This window comes from Pelodiscus sinensis, chromosome 25 (genome assembly GCF_052426305.1).
Source record: "Pelodiscus sinensis isolate ZL-2025 chromosome 25, ASM5242630v1, whole genome shotgun sequence".
NCBI lineage: Eukaryota > Metazoa > Chordata > Testudines > Trionychidae > Pelodiscus > Pelodiscus sinensis.
In genome coordinates, this window is record NC_143076.1 from 4834729 (window position 1) to 4853668 (window position 18940).

The 18940-nt window shown below is 50.6% G+C and overlaps 1 protein-coding gene across 1 annotated transcript in view; it reads right to left on the reverse strand.

Annotated features, from left to right (window-relative positions):
* LOC102455781 (uncharacterized) overlaps positions 1-18940 on the reverse strand; it is a 133811-nt gene that overhangs the window by 45184 nt on the left and 69687 nt on the right. The window contains exons 48-61 of the mRNA XM_089773316.1: positions 16864-17013; positions 16414-16517; positions 15254-15471; positions 12915-13135; positions 12647-12793; positions 11731-11895; positions 10307-10458; positions 9848-10016; positions 6579-6687; positions 5584-5729; positions 4601-4726; positions 3930-4109; positions 3527-3751; positions 2089-2215 (exon numbers count right to left, since the gene is read on the reverse strand). Coding sequence (XP_089629442.1) covers positions 2089-2215; positions 3527-3751; positions 3930-4109; positions 4601-4726; positions 5584-5729; positions 6579-6687; positions 9848-10016; positions 10307-10458; positions 11731-11895; positions 12647-12793; positions 12915-13135; positions 15254-15471; positions 16414-16517; positions 16864-17013 — 2239 coding nt within the window. The remainder of the gene's footprint in view (positions 1-2088; positions 2216-3526; positions 3752-3929; positions 4110-4600; positions 4727-5583; positions 5730-6578; positions 6688-9847; positions 10017-10306; positions 10459-11730; positions 11896-12646; positions 12794-12914; positions 13136-15253; positions 15472-16413; positions 16518-16863; positions 17014-18940) is intronic.

An 18940-nucleotide genomic window follows, 5' to 3' on the forward strand; every position in this document is an offset into this window, starting at 1 on the left:
CGAACTAACTTTAATAGGTGCTACACTAGCGCTCCGCTAGTTCGAATTTGAATCGAACTAGCGGAGCGCTTAGTTCGAACTAGGTAAACCTCATTTTACGAGGACTAACGCCTAGTTCGAACTAGCTAGTTCGAACTAAGGGCTGTGTAGCCCTTTAGTTCGAACTAGTGGGAGGCTAGCCCTCCCCAGGTTTCCCTGGTGGCCACTCTGGCCAACACCAGGGAAACTCTATGCCCCCCTCCCGGCCCCGGACCCCTTAAAGGGGCACGGGCTGGCTACGGTGCCCGTGCCGGGTGCAAGCCTGCCAGCACCCAGCTAGCAGACCCTGCACCTGGCGCGGCACAGAGCCACCCACCCGATGCCCCCCAGCCCACCCCCTCTTGCCGGGACCAGGCTGGCGGCTCCCGGGAGCTTGCCCTGGACCACAAGAGGTGGGCACCTTCCTGGGCTAGTGCGGACATCGTGGACCTCGTCCACGATCTCCGCACTAGGCACAGGAAAGTGGCCGTCTAGGGCAGGAGAGCTGCCAGCCTGGCCACCCAGGACCAGGTGTGCATGAAAATCAAGGGGGTCCACTGAGACCCCCGACACTGAGCCCTGAGCTTACAATGGCCGTCCTGGGTCAGACCAAAGGTCCATCTAGCCCCGTAGCCTGTCTGCCGACAGCGGCCAACCCTAGGGACCCTGGAGGGGATGGACCGAAGACAGTGACCAAGCCATTTGTCTCGTGCCATCCCTCTCCAGCCTTCCACAAACTTTGGGCAGGGACACCACTCCTACCCTCTGGCTAATAGGACTCCATGGACCCAACCTCCATGACTTTATCTCACTTCCCTTTAAACTCTGTTCTAGTTCTAGCCTTCACAGCATCCTGCAGCAAGGAGTTCCACAGGTTAACTATTTGCTTTGTCAAGAAGAACAACTTTCTCTTACTAGTTTCAAGCCTGCTACCCATTCCTTTCCTTTGGTGTCCTCTAGTCCTTCTTTATGGGAACTCAGGAAGAACTTTTATGAATGCACCCTCTCCACCCAACCCCTGCTTTTAGAGACCTCTATCCTGTCCCCTCTCCGTCTCCTCTTTTCTAAGCTGAACAGTCCCAGTCTCTGTAGCCTTTCTTCATCTGGGACCTGTTCCCAACCCCTGATCATGTTAGTTGCCCTCCCCTCTCCCAGCCTTTCTCTTCCCCTCTCCCACCTCCTTTTCCCAGTCTCCCCCAGTTTTTTTCAATAAAGACAGAGTCAATGTTGGAAGAAACGTTATCTTTATTTTGTACATCAATAAGAAGGGGGGCTAGGGAAGGGTAAGTGGAAGGAGGTGAGGGAGGAATGGGGTACGAGCCCCCGATGGGGAGGACTGGGCTGGCTCTGCGGGCTTCTGGGGGTGGAAGCTCTCCTGCAGCCCCCCAATTACTCCCTCTCCCCAGATGGCAGCCTGCGGCAAGTGCAGCCGGGCTGATGGCCGAGTGGTGTGATGTGCCCAGTGTGGGCACTCAGGGCACTCCAAGCCAGAACTTCTTTGCAAGCGGGGCACCCCTTAGAACTGTGTGTCCGGGGTGGGGGTCGGGACCCTTTAAGCGCAGCCCTCGGCTAGCCTGAGACAGCATCTCCATGCTCTAAGTCCTCCTTTTATGCCCTGCCGGCACTGCTTCCGGCCATCCTTAAGCCCTGTTCAGAGTCCACTCAATGTGGACTTACTAGTTCGAACTAGCAAAACGCTAGTTCGAACTAGTTTTTAGTTCTAGATGCGTTAGTTCGAACTAGATTAGTTCGAATTAACTAATTCGAACTAAGTTAGTTCGAACTAGCGCTGTAGTGTAGACGTACCCTTACAGGCCAAATTCTTGCTTCCAGCCCCTTTCCCCAATCCAGCCTCAGGCTGCTTGCTACAAATTGAGGACCACTTTATTTGGTCCCAATAGTTTAAGTCCTAATATTTCAAAATCTGTAATTGTGTTGGAAAATATTGTTGCACCGTTTGCAAAATGCATGAAGGTTGTGACTAAAATCTTCTGATGCTGCAGCAGGTGCATTTCAGAGTCTACAGAGCTGCCAAGAGCCTCGTGCTACCTACATCCCAAGAATACTCACCGCTGCTCAGGTGTGTTGTATGTGGATGACCCTTCTGGACAATAATATCCCCCAGGACACATGGAAGGGACCGCTGTGCGGAGCCCACAATAGGAGCCATGTCTGCATATGACTGGATTCACTGAACCTGATGGGGAACATAAGAACTGGTGAAATGCGATGTTCCAGGGAGCAGGGGAAGGGAACGGAAGGGATAACCCTGTAATCATTCAGTGGGCGAGACATGTGGCTAGGATGATGGAGGTCACATCAGTGAAGTGCCTTGTGATATCATTATGGTGTGCAACCTCATGGCCTGCCAAGGAATAGATGGAGGGATAACACTGAACAAGACCTAAGAGTTCCTAATGTGAATTACCTCCAATGGGAAAAGTATGCCCTTAACAGAGAGAGGCAGAGGAGACTGTGAGAGCAGCCAGGGTATGTCTACACTACCCTCCTAGTTCGAACTAGGAGGGTAATGTATGCATACCGCACTTGCTAATGAAGCCCGGGATTTGAATTTCCCGGGCTTCATTAGCATAAGCGGGGAGCCGCCATTTTTAAATCCCCGCTGCTTCGAACCCCGTGTAGCGCGGCTACACGGGGCTCGAACTAGGTAGTTCGGACTAGGGTGCCTATTCCGAACTACCGGTACTCCTCGTTTCACGAGGAGTAACGGTAGTTCGGAATAGGACCCTAGTCCGAACTACCTAGTTCGAGCCCCGTGTAGCCGCGCTACACGGGGTTCGAAGCAGCGGGGATTTAAAAATGGCGGCTCCCCGCTTATGCTAATGAAGCCCGGGAAATTCAAATCCCGGGCTTCATTAGCAAGTGCGGTATGCATACATTACCCCGCTAGTTCGAACTAGGAGGGTAGTGTAGACATACCCCCAGAGAGTTTTGTGGTCTATAGACCAGGTATGACAGCACATCCCTATATGCCCCACCTTGCTCAGTGAAGGACTCAGATTCATTTGCTGCGAGTCCATTGACTTGTCTATTAGTGTCATCTTTAAATACAGAAAGGGACTGGCTCATGTCTGGCTGTTGCAAAGAACCTGTTCTTCTCCAGTTGCAGCTCATTGTTTGGGTGTCACGATCACAGAAACTGAGGGTGGGATCCTAAGGGTGACAACCTGCTCACAATGTCACTTCAGGGTGAGAGGCAGCCAGGAGCAGTTCCCTCTCATTTTTTTCAATCCATGTGCAGAATAAATTTTGTTATGTGCACTGAGGCATGTGTGGATGTGCACCACCAGTAGAAACACATGCTGCTGGCTGTGGGCCTGCAGGCACTCTGCTAATCAGCTCAGTGACATTTGAATCTCCCCTGGATGGCACCTAAATGTTCAGCTTACAGGGAACACTGCCCAGGAGGCTCATTGCAAGGAAGTGATCACAGGGTCCTGTCAGAGTCAGGAGCCACTGTACTCAGTGGTGTGCACGGGCATCTCACCTGGTGGGCACTCATAGCCAGATGGGCAAAGAGTTCCTTGGATATTGGGCAGCCCCGTCTCTGCTGGGTCCGGGCAATAATATCCAGGAGAGCAGAGGTCACATTCTTCCAAAGATGCTGCACCAGGATGGGTCCTGAAGGTTCCAGGAGGGCAAAAAACCCTGTCCCCTTTACCTGGGCACCAGTACCCAGGGGGGCAAAGATAGTCTTCAAAACTGGTGAGGCCTGGCGGAGAGAGAGAAGAGGAGAGCAGGGGAGGGAGAAAGTGCCAAGCTGTGCCGGCTCTGCCACATCCGTGAGCTAGAATTTCCACCCCCTCCTGTCTCAGGATTGACCTGCAGCAATGGGAGATTTGCAGCTGACTCCAACAGCAGCAATACTGGACCCTCAGATGGCAGCTCACCTGGTGTTTGGCAGAGGTAACCTGGGGGGCAAGGCTGGCAATCCGCCAGGCTCCGTGCCCCTGGTGCTGTGCGGTAAGTGTGCTCAGGGCATTGCTGAGGTGCCAGGACTGTGATGGGCTCAGTGCGATTCACCCCACCACAGTAGTGTCCAGGGGGACACGGATAGGTCACTGGGTCCCCTGAAGAAACAGAAAACAGGAGCATCAGCAGAGACACTCTCCAGCCAAAACTTCTTCCCCAGACTCCTCTTGGGCATCTCATACTGGATCCTATTCGCATACCCACATGCACAGAACCGAGCCACAAACAGCACACCACCCTTCTGGGGGACTAGAACTACGGGACATGGGGGAACTGGAGACTGAATTTGATTTGAGGCCCTTCTCTAGATTCTGAATCCCTGCATACTACTGTATTACATGAGTAGTAATAGTAGAAGTATAATGTACATAGAGTGGGTACTTATTCTTTCCTCTGCAGTAGCCAGCCCTGGTCACCCGCGGATGACGACAGGGTAGCTTACTGGGTGGACCATGGATTTGTCCAAGCTCCCTGTGTTCCACATTCCAGACCCTGCATCAGTACCAGCCTGACGAGGTCAGTAATTTCATGCACACACTTTCCTCAGTGACACATGATCTATAACTCCTACTGTCTCCCAAGTTTGGACCTGCTTTGCACCAGTGGCCCGGTGGACAGGGTAGGCAGTCCTCTCTCCGCCTCGCCCCTGGGATGGCTCCAATGGTGTTGGGGGGGCATGGCGTGGGCACCTCTGAGCCTTCGTGGCAGTAGAAACCTGAGAGAGAAACAACAAAACGTCCCTTCTGACAGGCAAGTGTCTCCGTAGCTGTCTCCCTGTGACACAGCAAAATAGTCCCCTTCAGAGCGTGACAAGCCACGAATCCAGCATCGTGAATTCTCACGGCAGACACTGGAACCATTAGCTTCACCTGACAGGCCAAAGAGGTGAGAACTGGCAGTGGGCGGAGTCCAGAGCTCCAGAAGCCCCGCTCCGACATAAAGATAGACCAGAGGGAGAACTGTCTCCTCTGGCAGCTAACCCGGAAGAGCCCACCTTCTGGGACCCTCTCTCCTGCCCATGGTGAATGACTGGGAGGTGATGACGCTTATGGACAAAAGCCAGAACTGACCATTCAGAACTCTAATCCAGGTCTCGCTTCGACGCCAAGGCGTTCCATCCACAGCCAGAGGCAAAGCACAACGAACTCTTATGTGAAGGGATCAGAACTTAGGTCTCAAGGCTCTTTTTCCAGATTCAGCACAGAAGGGGGAACAGCGAGCGGGTTGCTCAGCACCTTAGAGCAGCACTTACAAGAGACCGTGGCGCTAGATGGGGCTGAGCATACAGTTCAGCCAGGCTCCGGGTTTGAACACCCGAATTGCTTGAATTGGGGATTTTGGGTCAAGCCCGTCTTTGTTTTGAAATCAGGGAAATGGAAGGAGCTGGTGAGGAAGCAATTGCGAATGCAGCACTTTCAATACAGATATATCCTCCTTTAGCTAAGCTGATGGGACCATCAAATCAGGGGTCAGAACAGGTCATGAAGAGATACTGGATACTTGCTCATATCCTGGCTGGTTAAAACCAGATATCTACTGTGCACTTCACATATCACTGTGATTCTCACTCACCTGCTGGGCAGAGACCCGCATGCATCTGCCCCGAGAGGCATTCTGTCAGGGAGCTCCAGGGTACATCATCGCCTTGGGGAGTAGACTCAGAGCTCCCGGCCTGGCAGAAGTACCCAGCAGCACACTTCCCCTCCAAACGCCCGCCCCTGGGGTAGAGAGAGCAGTGGGGATTTTCATATGACGCTGCTTGTGATAGGATATAGGCAAACATTCACTCGTGTCGGACCCCGCCTGCCAAGTACCTATTGCTGGCAAGCTGAGGTACCGGGATGTGGTCCTTTGGCATAAGTATACACATAGACTTAGAGCTCTTTAAAGATTAAGCTGTCACTTGGTACCATTATTTCTATTTTCTATCTTTATTTTCTTTGTAACCATTTTTAAAATCTGTATTTGCTAGCAGTTAAGAAATAGAGCAATAGCCATTGTAACCATTTGCTTGTATAAGTCTTTTTAATAAACCTGTAACTGTTTAAGTTTTAACCTGACTCCTTCAGTTGCTGTAACAGAACCAAGCACAATTTAAAAGAACTTCAGCTGGTCATAAGGGACAGGTATAGGAAGAGCTTGGGCATTTTGGATCGTGTCACTCCCAGGTGACAGATCCCTTGGGGCATCTCTCTGTCTTCCCTAGTCTGCCCACTACGCAGGGATCCTGTATCCTAGCAGCTGAAATCTGAGATGTAATAAGCTCTTCCTATAAACTCTGGGGCATCTGTCAGCCTGTTGACTGCCCTCTGCGACGGGACCCCAGTCCTAGCGGTAAAGGCACGGACGTTAAAGACTCACACACACGCACACACACAGACACACTGCCCTGACTGTCGGCTGACACAGGTTTAACCCAGTGTATATTGGGATCACTTCACCAACTACTGACATACAGCCACCTCTGGGGTAGAAAAGGCAGCTCCTTAACTGTGCACAGCAATGTGGCAGGGAGGTAAAATACTAACATCAACTAAAACTACACAGGCAACCAGCAGAATAAGGACCTGCAGTAGTGACCGGGTGAACAGGCCAGGCATTCTCTCTCTTCCCTCAGGCCAATCATGTCTGGAAGGGTGAACGTGCCATCAGGACACGGAGAAGGAACCAGTGCACCTAGCACAGAAACATGAGAGTAAATATAAAGCCAGAGAAGGCCTGGAAATGCTTTACAGTCCTTTCCTTGCGCAGGTAGTCTGTTCTTTGTAACCACTACTATACTGTTTTGAATTGGGAATTCCAATCCCGTGTATGTGCATAGGCACTGTCAGGGTGACAAAACTAGCCATGTCACAAACATGATCTCACTTACAGGGCATAATTATTCCCATGCACGGTGCTGACCTAGAAGGACTACAGGGTATCAGGGTCTGAGCAGTGTAGAGGGCATTGCAGAGCCCTTAAGAGCAAATCATCGAATGTTAGAACTGGAAGGGACCTTGAGAGGTCATCAAGTCCAGTCTCCTGCCCTCACGGCAGGACCAAACACCATCTAGATCATCCCTGACAGATGTCTATCCAACCTGCTCTTAAATATCTCCAATGGTGGAGACTTCACGACCTCCCTAGGCAATTTATTCCAGTGCTTTACCACCCTGACAGGTAAGAAGCTTTTCCTAATGTCCAACCTAAACCTCCCTTGCTGCAATTTAAGCCCATTGCTTCTTGTCCTGTCCTCAGAGATTAAGGAGAATAATTTCTCTCTCTCCTTCTTCCAACACCCTTTTAGGTGCTTGAAAGCTGCCATCATGTCCCCTCTCAGTCTTCTCTTTTCTAAACTAAACAAACCCAACTCTTTCAATCTTCCCTCATAGGTCATGTTTTCTAGACCTTTCATCATTTTTGTTGCTCTTCTCTTGACCTTCTCCAGTTTCGCCGCATCTTTCCAGAAATGTGGTGCTCAGAACTGAACACAATACTTTAGTTGAGGCCTAATCAGTGCAGAGTAGAGGGGAAGAATTACTTGTGTTTTGCTCACAACACTCCTGTTAATGCATCCCAGAATCATGTTTGCTTTTTTTGCACGTGTATCACACTGTTGACTCATATTTAGCTTGTGGTCCACTGTGACCCCTAGATTCCTTTCAGCAGTTCTTCTTTCTAGACAGTCACTTCCCATTCTGTATGTGTGCAACTGATTGTTCCACCCTAAGAGGAGTACTTTGCATTTGTCCTTATTAAACTTCATCCTATTTACCTCAGAACGTTTCTCTAGTTTGTCCAGATCATTTTGAATTATGACCCTATTCTCCAAAGCACTTGCAACCCCTCCCAGCTTGGTATCATCTGCAAACTTAATAAGCATACTCTGTATGTCATCATCTAAATTCTTGAAGATATTGAACAGAATTGGCCCCAAAACAGACCCCTGTGGAACCCTACTTATGTCCTTCCAGCATGACTGTGAACTGATAACTACTACACTGTGACAACAGTTATCCAGCCAGTTATGCACCCACTTCATAGTAGCCCCAGCTAGATTGTATTTCCCTAGTTTATTAATAAGAAGGTCATGCAAGACCATTTTAAATGCCTTACTAAAGTCTATGTACACCATGTCCACCACTTCTCCCTTATCTACAAAGCTAGATATCCTATCAAAGAAAGCTATCAGATTGGTTTGACATGATTTATTCTTTACAAATCCGTGCTAGCTGTTACCTATCACCTTATTATCTTTCAGATGTTTGCAGATGGATTCTTTAATTACTTGCTCCATTATCTTCCCTGGCACAGATGTTAGTCTGATTGGTCTGTAGTTTCCTGGGTTGTTCTTATTTCCCTTTTTATTGATGGGCACTATATTTGCCCTTTTCCAGTCTTCTGGAATCTCTCCCAACTTCCATGATTTTTCAAAGATGATAGCTAAAGGCTCAGATACCTCCTCTATCAGCTCCTTGAGCATTCTAGAGTGCATTTCATCAGGCCCTGCTGACTTGAAGACATCTATCTTTTCTACGTATTTTTTAACTTGTTCTTTTTTTATTTTAACTTCTAAACCTACCCCATTTCCACTAGCATCCACTATGTTAGGTATCCCGTCACCATAAAACTGCTTGGTGAAAACTGAAACAAAGAAGTCATTAAGTACCTCTGCCATTTCCAAGTATCCTGTTACTGTTTCTCCCTCTTCACTGAGCAATGGGCCTACCCTGTCCTTGGTCTTCCTCTTGCTTCTAATACGTTTGTAGAATGTCTTCTTGTTACTCTTTATGTCTCTAGCTACATAGTGCTAGAATATTAGAACTGGAAGAGACCTCGAGTGGTCATCAAGTCCAGTCCCCTGCCCTCACAGCAGGACCAAGCACCGTCTAAATCAAGGCTTTATTACACTACAAGCCTTTATTTCAGGATAATATTGAACTGGAGGACTTCTTACTCTGACTCCTGTAACCCTCATTTTATGAGGAATAAGAGAAGTCAAAGGAAGAGTCTTCTCCCTTCAACTTCCTGTTGTGTGGACAGCACCAAAAGCCAAATTAAGCTATTTCGACATCTGCTACGCAATTGACATAGCTGAAGTTGCGTATCTTAATTCAACTTTTGCCCTGCTGTGTAGATGTACCCTAAGTGGAGTACTTTGCATATTGAACTTCACCCTATTTACCTCAGACCATTTCTCCAGTTTGTCCAGTTGATTTTGAATTATGACCCTATCCTCCAAAGCCCTTGCAACCCTTCCCCGCTTGATATCACCAACAAACTTTATAAATCACTGCATCCTGAGGCCAAGGCACTACCGAATGAAGAAGGGCTCTGCTTGGCTCCTGCCTGTCAGAGCTCTTCTCCTGTGACTAATCAAATCTAGTAATCTCACACACACTTACACTACTTCTTCTCTCCCTCCCCTCATTGACTTGGGGGAAGATATGCACAAAGGGTCTGATTCTTGCCTGCCAGGCACTCTGTGAGTCATTCACACTAGTGCAGAGGGACTGCATTGTCACTGGATAATGTTTTACATCCAGATCACACGGGTGTAAATGAGTCCATCAGGTATAAGGCAAAGGTAGGTATGGCCCAAGGTTTGCTCCACTTCTACACTTCCATTCCTCAACTGTTAGAAGATTCCCTCCTTACTTATAGTGAGATGCACTGACATAGGACCAATGGGAAGGTGTATACCCAGCAGAGAAGGGACCAGAAGAGGAAGGGAAAGCAGACGTAGCAGTGTGGCAGGGAAGGGTATATTCTGGCACATGCTATACAGCCAGCCAGGAGAGCAGTATGAACCAGCATATACTAGCATGCCTGTGAAGGGACATCGATTACATACCTTCAGGGCAGTAGGAGTGTGGTGGGCAGGGCTGGGGGTCTCCTGCAGTTGCCTCTTGGCAGTAGAAACCTGGTTGGCAAGGAATGCAGGACTCAGAACCCCTGTTGGGCTGGTATTCCCCTGTGGGGCAGGGGGTTGGTTGGGCAGACCCAGAGGAACAGAAATGACCCTAGAAATCAGAATCAGAAGGAAGAGCAATGCATAGAGATCCAAGCACATTCATTTGTAAGGGCCACAATCAGAGCTGCTGAAGCCTATGGCAAAACTCCTCTTGACTCAACTAAGGCGGGATTGGACCCATGGCCTCTGCCACTTCTCTCCAAATGAAAGGTGGAAACTCTTTAGCTTAATGCTACCTGGCATTGTTGGCCGTTACCAATGGGCAATACCGACAGAGGTTACAAGACTGAATGGGTTTGGAGACCCAATCGCTGTCTGATCCCAGCCAGAGATCAGTACCTTGGGGCAGAGGAATGCAGTGGGGCTGAAGGAGCTGAAGTTTGCTGGGCAGTAGAAACCCCCTGCACAGGGTCCTGTAGGTGAGCTCAGACCGATACTGGCACAGAAGAACCCAGGATAGCATGGCACACAGCTGCCCGGGGAGGAACCACCTGGAAGGGAAGGGGGAAGTTAGAGTTACAGGGAATGGCAGGTAGGGGAGGAAGAACTCATCTGAACCAGTCACATCAGCGTTGTATTTGCTTATGATCATTATATTGCAATCAGGAGGCTAACGTCTGCACCACTGTCCCCACTGGCTGTAAACCAAACTGTCCTACTGTACGTCACAGGCACTATGCTGCTGAGCACGAAGGCTGTGTCTAGACTGCAGGCTTCTTTCAGAAGAAGCTTTTCCAGAAGAGATCTTCAAAAAAACTTCCGAAAGAGAGCGTCCACACTGCCAGAGCACATCGAAAAGCGATCTGCTTTCTTGAAAGATAGTGTCCCTGCAATGGACGCCATCTCGCATTCAAGCTGTGATTACTATGGATGGAGTGGCCACCAAAGCACCTGTGCTTTTTCCTCTTTCCTCTTCTTGGCTACGTCTAGACTGGCATGATTTTCTGGAAATGCTTTTAACGGAAAAGTTTTCTGTTAAAAGCATTTTCAGAACAGAGCGTCTAGATTGGCACGGACACTTTTCTGCAAAAGCACTTTTGTGAAAAAAAGTCCCAATGGCCATTTTCGCGATCGGGGCTTTTTTATGGAAAACAAATCTGAGCTGTCTACACTGGACCTTTTGCACAAAAGTTTTGCGCAAAAGGGACTTTTACCCGAACGGGAGCAGCATAGTATTTCCGCAAGAAGCACTGATTTCTTACAGTAGGAAGTCAGTGCTTTTGCGGAAATTCAAACGGGCAGTGTAGACAGCTGGCAAGTTTTTCCGGAAAAGCGGCTGACTTTCTGGAAAAACTGGCCAGTCTAGACACAGCCCTTGTTAAAGAACTCCCTCTTCCCTGTCCACACATGCCTTTTTCTGAAAGAGCTCTTTTGGAAAAAGGCTTCTTCCTCATAGAAAGAGGTTTACCAATGTCGGAAAGACCCCTCTGTTCTTTCGATTTTCTTTCGAAAGAATGTGATTGCAGTGTGGATGTAATTCAAGTTTTTTTCAGAAAAATAGCCATTTTTCTGAAAAAAAAACTTTGTAGTGTCGACATAGCCTAAGGAAGAATCTCCTTTAATGCAAGGGACAGGGACCTTGGCTTCTATAATTGCATCTTCATTTTAAACCTGGACTTTCCCAGTGGCCCTGGCGTCCAGCGTTGTATCAACCACAATGTTCCCAGGCAGCCATAGATCTGTTACTATACGCTGCACAAGCATCATTAGGCCCGGTTGCTCCGTGTATCCCAGGCAAAATGCCCAAGAGGAGATGCACTCACCGGTGGCGTTATTCAGGGTGCCCACGGGGCAAGCGACTGGGAACTGAGTGCCCTCCGGACAGTAGTGTCCTGGTGGGCAGGGCCCATTGAGGGGGAGCCTGGGTGTCCTCTGTGGAACAGCATCGGCAGCTCCTCCTGAGCAGTAATAGCCGGCTGAACACAGACCTGCCATTGGAAAAAAGGGGGTGCTCAGGGCTCAGCCCGTGGTACTTAGTTCCACAGAGGTTGGGGGAAGAACCTACCTCAACCCCAGAACCAGGCAGCCGGGCCAGGAGAAAAGCAGCTTTCTACTGTCTCCTGTACAGAGTCCACCAGAGGTTTCCCTGTATCCCCACCTCCTTCCGACTTCCTGGGCCCTTTTATTCTCGACTGACCTCCCTTCCTCAGTGTCTACCTCCACCCTCCCTGAATCATTTATACTACCCCTCCCCCCCCCGCCCTGGCCTTTCCTTCCCTCCCGTGGAATGACTGTCCTGTGGAATGAGCTCAGTTTTTCTTCTCTCCCTTCATAACTCAAACCTCTGCATCTTGGCATCATCTTAATTGCTCTGTGCTAGGGAGAGACAGAGAGTAGGGGAGGGGATGCAGGGAAGGAGAGAGCACAGCAAGCTAGGAAGAAACTAGAAATGGGAGAAACAATAGGAAAAGAGAACAGGAAGGAGAGGGGGAAGGGAACAAGCACAGGAATTGCGGGGAGGGGAACTAAAGGACTCAAGATGACAGATCCAAATCTCTTCATACACATTCAGTGAATAGTATGACAGAGTGATGGAGCGAATGAGAGTAAAAGAGGTTCCTTTAATTCCCTTCCTTTGATCTCTGTAGAGGAGTCTCCACCACCTCCCCATGCAGCTCAGAAAGACCCACTCATGGACTTCCAGTGCTTGGTGGTCCTGGATCTATCAGGACAACTTACCATCTGGTTCCCAGTTACCATCCCCGCTGCAGTACCGCCCCACTGGGCACAGTTTGCATGCAGTGGGAGACAGTGCCCCCTCCAGGGTGTTCATGGTACCTTCAGGGCATGGCAGGGGCATGGCAGTGTGAGCGGGGCAATAGTAACCTGTAAATGAATGCACAGGGTGCGTTAGGAACGCCTCATGCGACAAAGCAACGTCAAGATTCCACCCCGTGAACCTCTCATCGGGGGTGTGGGGGTTCTGCTGTGAAGCTGGGCTCCTCACCTTTGGGGCAGCTGACTGGCTCCACAGTGGCAGCAAGTCTGCAGGTCATACCAGCCGGGCAAGGGAGGCAGGTGCTTGCTCCAGGCATAGGGCTGAAAGTTCCCGGTTCACAGGGTATTTCCTGCCTGGTGCCTGTAGGACAATGGAAGCCACTTGGGCATTTGTAACCACGAATCCCATCAGAAGGGCAGGGGGCGGAGTTTCCTTCATGGCAAACATACCTGCAAGTGAGAGGAGAGAATTCAAAGAGCTGGAACGTGGGGCTCTCAGCACCGCTGTGATGGAGGAAATGGGCGGGGGCTGGGCATATCTGGGACTTTTGATTGTCAGTGTAAATGACAGTTGTAAAATGTTTATTTGTTTCTGCTGTTGCAACTGAGGTTTGGCTCCACCTGGAGCTTGGGGTATAAATTCCAACCTGAGCCCATATATCCCCGAACAAGCTCAGATCCAGCAAATGTGCTAAAAATCTACCTCCAGCATTCAATGCAAATGTAGCTTAGGGCTCACACCATGCCCCCCGTCTGGCCAGATGGGGGTTTTCATAATGACAGATCTGGAAACTGCTCTTTTCAAAACAGAGGTTTTTACTTCAACTGGGCGAAACTGCTCAGCTCCCCTTGTCCTCGGTCCGGAGAAGGGTGCAGCCACGGAGAGTTAGGCCACTGTCATTTGGGTGGCTAACTGTACTTCTTTATTATTGAGTCACATTTCTGCTGCACAGAACACCAATTCCAAGCAGGGGGGAGGAGGGGGAGGGAGTCCCCATACAACCTGCATCTGGGGCAGCAAACAAACTCCAGTAATTACCTGTGGATATCACTGCCCCAGCGGTGACATAAATACAAGCAGCATTTAATAAGCCCGGTCATTAAAATCCCCATGTCCCCACAGCCTCTCCCATCTCCCTCTGGGCTAAGGAGACCACATGGACCCTGATGCACGCCCTGCCTAAAGGATAAGATCTCCAGCCAAAGGGAGACTGACTTCCCAGTTCCTCTCAGGGAGGCTGTACTGCCAGAAGCCGTCTTTCCTACACCAAATGGGGTCCAGCCTCTCCCCATACAGGTGTTCGTCATGTGACCAAGTCACCCCTGAGCTTTCTCTTCAATAATGTACACACACGGAGCATGGTTCGTCTCTCGCTGTGAGGGATGTTTGTGAGATGGATGAGCAATGGCCAAGCAGCATTTTGTAATGTCCTTCTTATTGATAATTGCACCACCTTGTGGGAAAAGAACCTAATGCAGGAAGAGAAAGGAAAACTAAAAGAAAATCATCTGTGTTAATAAATTGCCAGGGGTGCTGACAGTCTGCGGGGGACCCTAGGCCAAGTGGGGGCAGGGCGGCTGGGGGCTTGGGCAGAAGGGGCAGGGCAGCCAGACCTCAATACCACCTGGAGCATGGCGTGCCCCCCCACCCCCCGTCAGTCCTCAGAGCTGCCTAGGACAGGCAGTGCAGTGCTCAAGGCAGCAATTTAAAGGGCCTGGAGCTCCAGCAGCTGCTGTTGTCACAGTAGCAGCAGTGGCAGCCAGAATCTCCGGTCCCTTTGAATCACCAGGCCCCAGGGTAACCACCCCCTTTGCCCTACCCCCGCCCTGTCAGCAAGCCTGTAAATTGTACAGTACGTGGCAGCACAATAGGCAAGATCTCTGAGCTGAATCATGTTTGCAGCAAATGAAACACCTCTGCATTGAATATAGCGCTGGTGGAGGCGCACGGTTAATAGCCATGAAGACTGAAGGCTTCCGTACCGTCTACACACCAGACCGACCAACTTCTGGCTGCATAAGGGACCTGAAATGTCCAGTGCCCCTTCAGGGGGAGACAGTAGGGTCTGTGCGGTTCGGTTCATCCTTGACATCTCTTTGGAGATTGTCAACAAGAGGGCCAGTTGTGTCGCTAGACTGGACTTTCTGTTGGCTGCTCGTGCAAAGACAGTTACAGAATGACCCAGGTGTTGTGGGGTCGCACGTTACACCCAGCTGGCATAAACAATTACGAACAAGTGCAGGACAACAGAGATTCAGACCCAATGTCTTACGGGTCTGAACTCCTATCCGAGCAGGACTGGACTGACCCTGCCAATGCGATTTGCACAGGTTAGTGGACAGCCACCTGCCAACAATGATATTTGATGACTATCAATTCGGGCTGGATTCCAACTGGTGACCTGCGAGGCAAAAGCTCAATATCCTGTTACCAAACTGCTGGATCAGCTGAGTCCTGTGCCCGTATTTGTTAATAACGATGTGTTCCCGGGTGCCCCAGGGTTACTTGCAAAGGAGGCCTGCAGGTCTCAGTTTGCCAATAGAAAAGAGAATGAGAACACTGCACACCCTGCATTGCACGGCGATGTCTGGGACAGATCAGACAACCCTGCCTGACTGCAGTAGCGTCCTGCTGGGCAGGGCTGGCACTGCTCCTCTGCCCCCAGGCCCAGGGAGGGGGAATAGGTTCCAGGAGGGCAGGGCAGAGGATGGCTTGTGCCAGTGGGGCAGAAATGCCCAGGAGGGCAGATGTCATTTCCACGCGGAGGTGGGCCAGCAGATTCCATCTGTGAAACAAAAAAAAAACAAAAAAAGAGGGAAAATCAGCAGGTTTAAAACTAATCAGCAGGTTTAAAACTAATAAAAGAAAGTTCTTCTTCACACAGCGTGTTGTCAACCTGTGGAACTCCTTGCCAGAGGAGGCTGTGAAGGCTAGGACTATAACAGAGTTTAAAGAGAAGCTGGATACATTCATGGAGGTTAGGTCCATAAAAGGCTATTAGCCAGGGGATAAAATGGTGTCCTTGGCCTCTGTTTGTCAGAGGATGGAGAGGGATGGCAGGAGACAAATCGCTTGATCATTGTCTTCGGTCCACTCTCTCTGGGGCACCTGGTGCTGGCCACTGTCGGCAGACAGGCTACTGGGCTAGATGGACCTTTGGTCTGACCCAGTACGGCCGTTCTTATGTTCTTATGTACCCTGGACACATGGGGCTGTCATTTAGTGCTGCAGAAAGATGGAAAGCACGGATGTGAGCTAAGCACTGCAGGTCTGCTCCCATGGGAGCACTCGCTGCAGTACGACTTGTCTGGCTTAAAAGGGCCCTCTGGCATGCTGGTCAGTCCAGCGCTGGCCATGAATCAGCCAGTGGGATCTCTAGGCTGCACAGCACCCGTGTGAGAGGTGCAGGAATGAAGACATGGCAGGGATGGATTCCAAGGCATCCTCACATCTCAGCAGGCAGGCACCGCCTAGTCCTTTCAGCACTCTTCAGGAGTGGAGCAGCCTCCCAGCGCCAAGGAGCTCACCCACAACATCTGAGACATCCCAGCGCTCTGCTGGAATGGCCCCTAGCACTGCAGCTTCCACGGGCATTACTGGAGTGTCGGGAAGTTATTACCCGGGAATATTACAGTGTTACCAAATCCTTAGTCCCTGGTCCAAACCCAGGATGGCTGCATTGGGATGCCATGGTGGGCAGCTAAGCCTTCACCGGGCATTCACGCACCTTGTGTCTGATGGGGGCTGGGTGGATGGCTCCTTGGGTGCAATAAAAGCCCGAGTGGCAAAGCCCCGAGGGCTGGGACAGTCCTAGAGATGAACAATACATGCCTGAAATAAGCAGAAAAGAAACCCAAAGTGAGGGATCTCCAGTGTGTCATCTCTGCTGAGAGAGCCTCAGAGGGGTCGTCAAGTTGGTCTAACTAAAAAAAACGATAGTCCTGTAGCACCTTAGAGACAACACACATATTTAAATAGTATCATGAGCTTTTGTGGGCACAACCCACTTCTTCAGATGACAAAACATGGAGCATGGGGTACAGATTTTCTGCTTTATATTTCAAAAAGAGGGGAGAAGGGAAGGAGAAAGGAAGAAAAACCCATCAACTGCTGAGAAAGTGACCGAAGGCAGAATTTGACCTTTCATCTTTCCTTCAAGTGCTAGACTTTTCTTTACCTGCTGGGCAGGGTTCACAGTCCGATTCCGCAGTGGCACCAGTCGTGGGTCCAGATGTACCCCTGGGACATGGATGTTCTGTACCAAAGCTGGTACCGGGTGGACAGAAGTGCCCTTTAGGGCACAGCCTTGGTGTCTGTGTCCCAGAACCTAGGACACAAACAGTGGCAATTTGCTCGGGGGATTTCATGACCGTTTCCCTTGTGACAAGGGAGTTATTAATTGCGTAGCTGAAGTCGAAGTAGCTTTACTCGGCTTTTGGTGCTGTCCACACTGCAGGAAGTGGAAGGAAGAACGCTCTTCCTTGGACTTCCCTTACTCCTCGTAAAAGCAGGGGTACCAGCATCCACCGGAGTGCCCCTCCCACGTCGAATTAACTCTCTTAACTCGACCGCTAGTTCGAACCCTGCAAGTTCGACAGCGGCAGCTTCAATCTTCCTCTCTAGTGCAGACGTCCCCTTAGTGAGCACTGAGCAGCGCAGGGGTGAGAGGATTATTCTAGGAGGGGTGGGTGAGATTCTGTGGCCTGCACTGTGCAGGGGGTCAGACTAGATGATCATAATGGTCCCTTCTGACCTTAAAGTCTATGAGTCTATGAGACCTGCCCAGGGCTTTGATCCGGCCCGTGAGGCAGTTCCAGGTCCAGCCCCCAGCACGTTGCCTGGGATTCAGAGATGCGTGAGCCTTTTTAACTGCTTCTATTGAAAGGGCTGGAGCCTTCCCCGCGCCTGTCGGGTAACATGTTGCCTGGCAGCCGGGGGGAACACAAGAGCCCTTTAAATAGAAACAGCTTGAAGGGCTCCCAGCGCCTCTCGTGCATTGCTAGGGAGCTGGAGATGCACGAGCCCTTTCGACTGCTTCAATTTAAAGGGCTCACGTCTGCTGGGTGGCTGCATTTCCTGACGGTCACCCGGCAGGCGCAAGCCCTTTGGACAGAAGCAATTGAAAGAGCTCGCAGCTCTCGGGCCCACTGGCCAGGTTGCTGACCGGGATGCACGAGCCCTTTCAACTGTTTCTATTCGAAGGGCTTGTGCCTGCCGTGCGGCTGGTTAAGCGGGGCCAGGAGCTGCGAGTCGTGTTATGTGAATTCTAAACCCCCGCCCCAGACAGCTCCGGAAGGAGACTAGCCCCCAGCACCTCCCCTCTGCCCCAGGGCTCTTCCATTGGCCAGAAGTCGGGGGAGGGACCCCAGGCCAAGCAAAGCTCCCAGTAGGGTCGTTCTTGACCCCACCCCTGCCACCTGAGACCCAGCCCCTTCCCAGTGGCCCGCAGCCACTTCTGAAATTTGAGGTCCCCCCCGTTCAAAAATGATTGCCCACCCCTGGCGTAGGGACAGCCACCTTCCTCCCAAGACGAGGCAAAAGTAGGGCAATGTGTGAAATGCTCATGGTAGGTAGATCTTGCTAAGTGCTTTTGGTTCTCCGGATGGGAGGTGCTACCGGAATAGCCATCACCATTATTAGTTGCTATGTTAGTCTGGCTGCAAAGCTTCATTGCTTGGATGGTAGAAATGCCTAGTGTTGTCCGCCCCTCCTGGCCTGCTGCTTGGCTTTCTGGCAGGTCTATTTCTTCTCCGCCTAGGGCAGAACTACATTCCACCCTTCCCCTCTATACCAATGCATGCGATGCCGACCGGGAAAGCACGTACTGAAATGAGTAAGCACAGGCCGAAGTCAATGAAACACTCGCGTTTCTCGGAGGAGAATACATCCCACTGTGCTGAACTAGAAGAGAGTTTCCAGCCTTTCCCCAGCAACAGATACCACAGCCCTCCCCAGCATCCCTCACTTTTGCTGGATGGTTCACAGAAGAATCCTGCTGGGCAGGTGTCACATGATTCTTTCCCTTCCTGTGTCTGGTGAGTCCCTCTCTCACAGGCCACGGGAACGGCAGATCCTGCAGGGCAGTAGAAGCCACGGGGGCAACGATAGGAGGGAGGAGTAGCTGAGGTCTGGCCTGGTGGGCAGTAGTAACCAGCAGAGCACAGTCCCTCTACAGCAGTTTTTCCTTGCCCTGCAGTTATGGAGGAAAAAGATCCTTTTGGTTCCCATCCTATCCCTCAGGTACATGGCCTCAT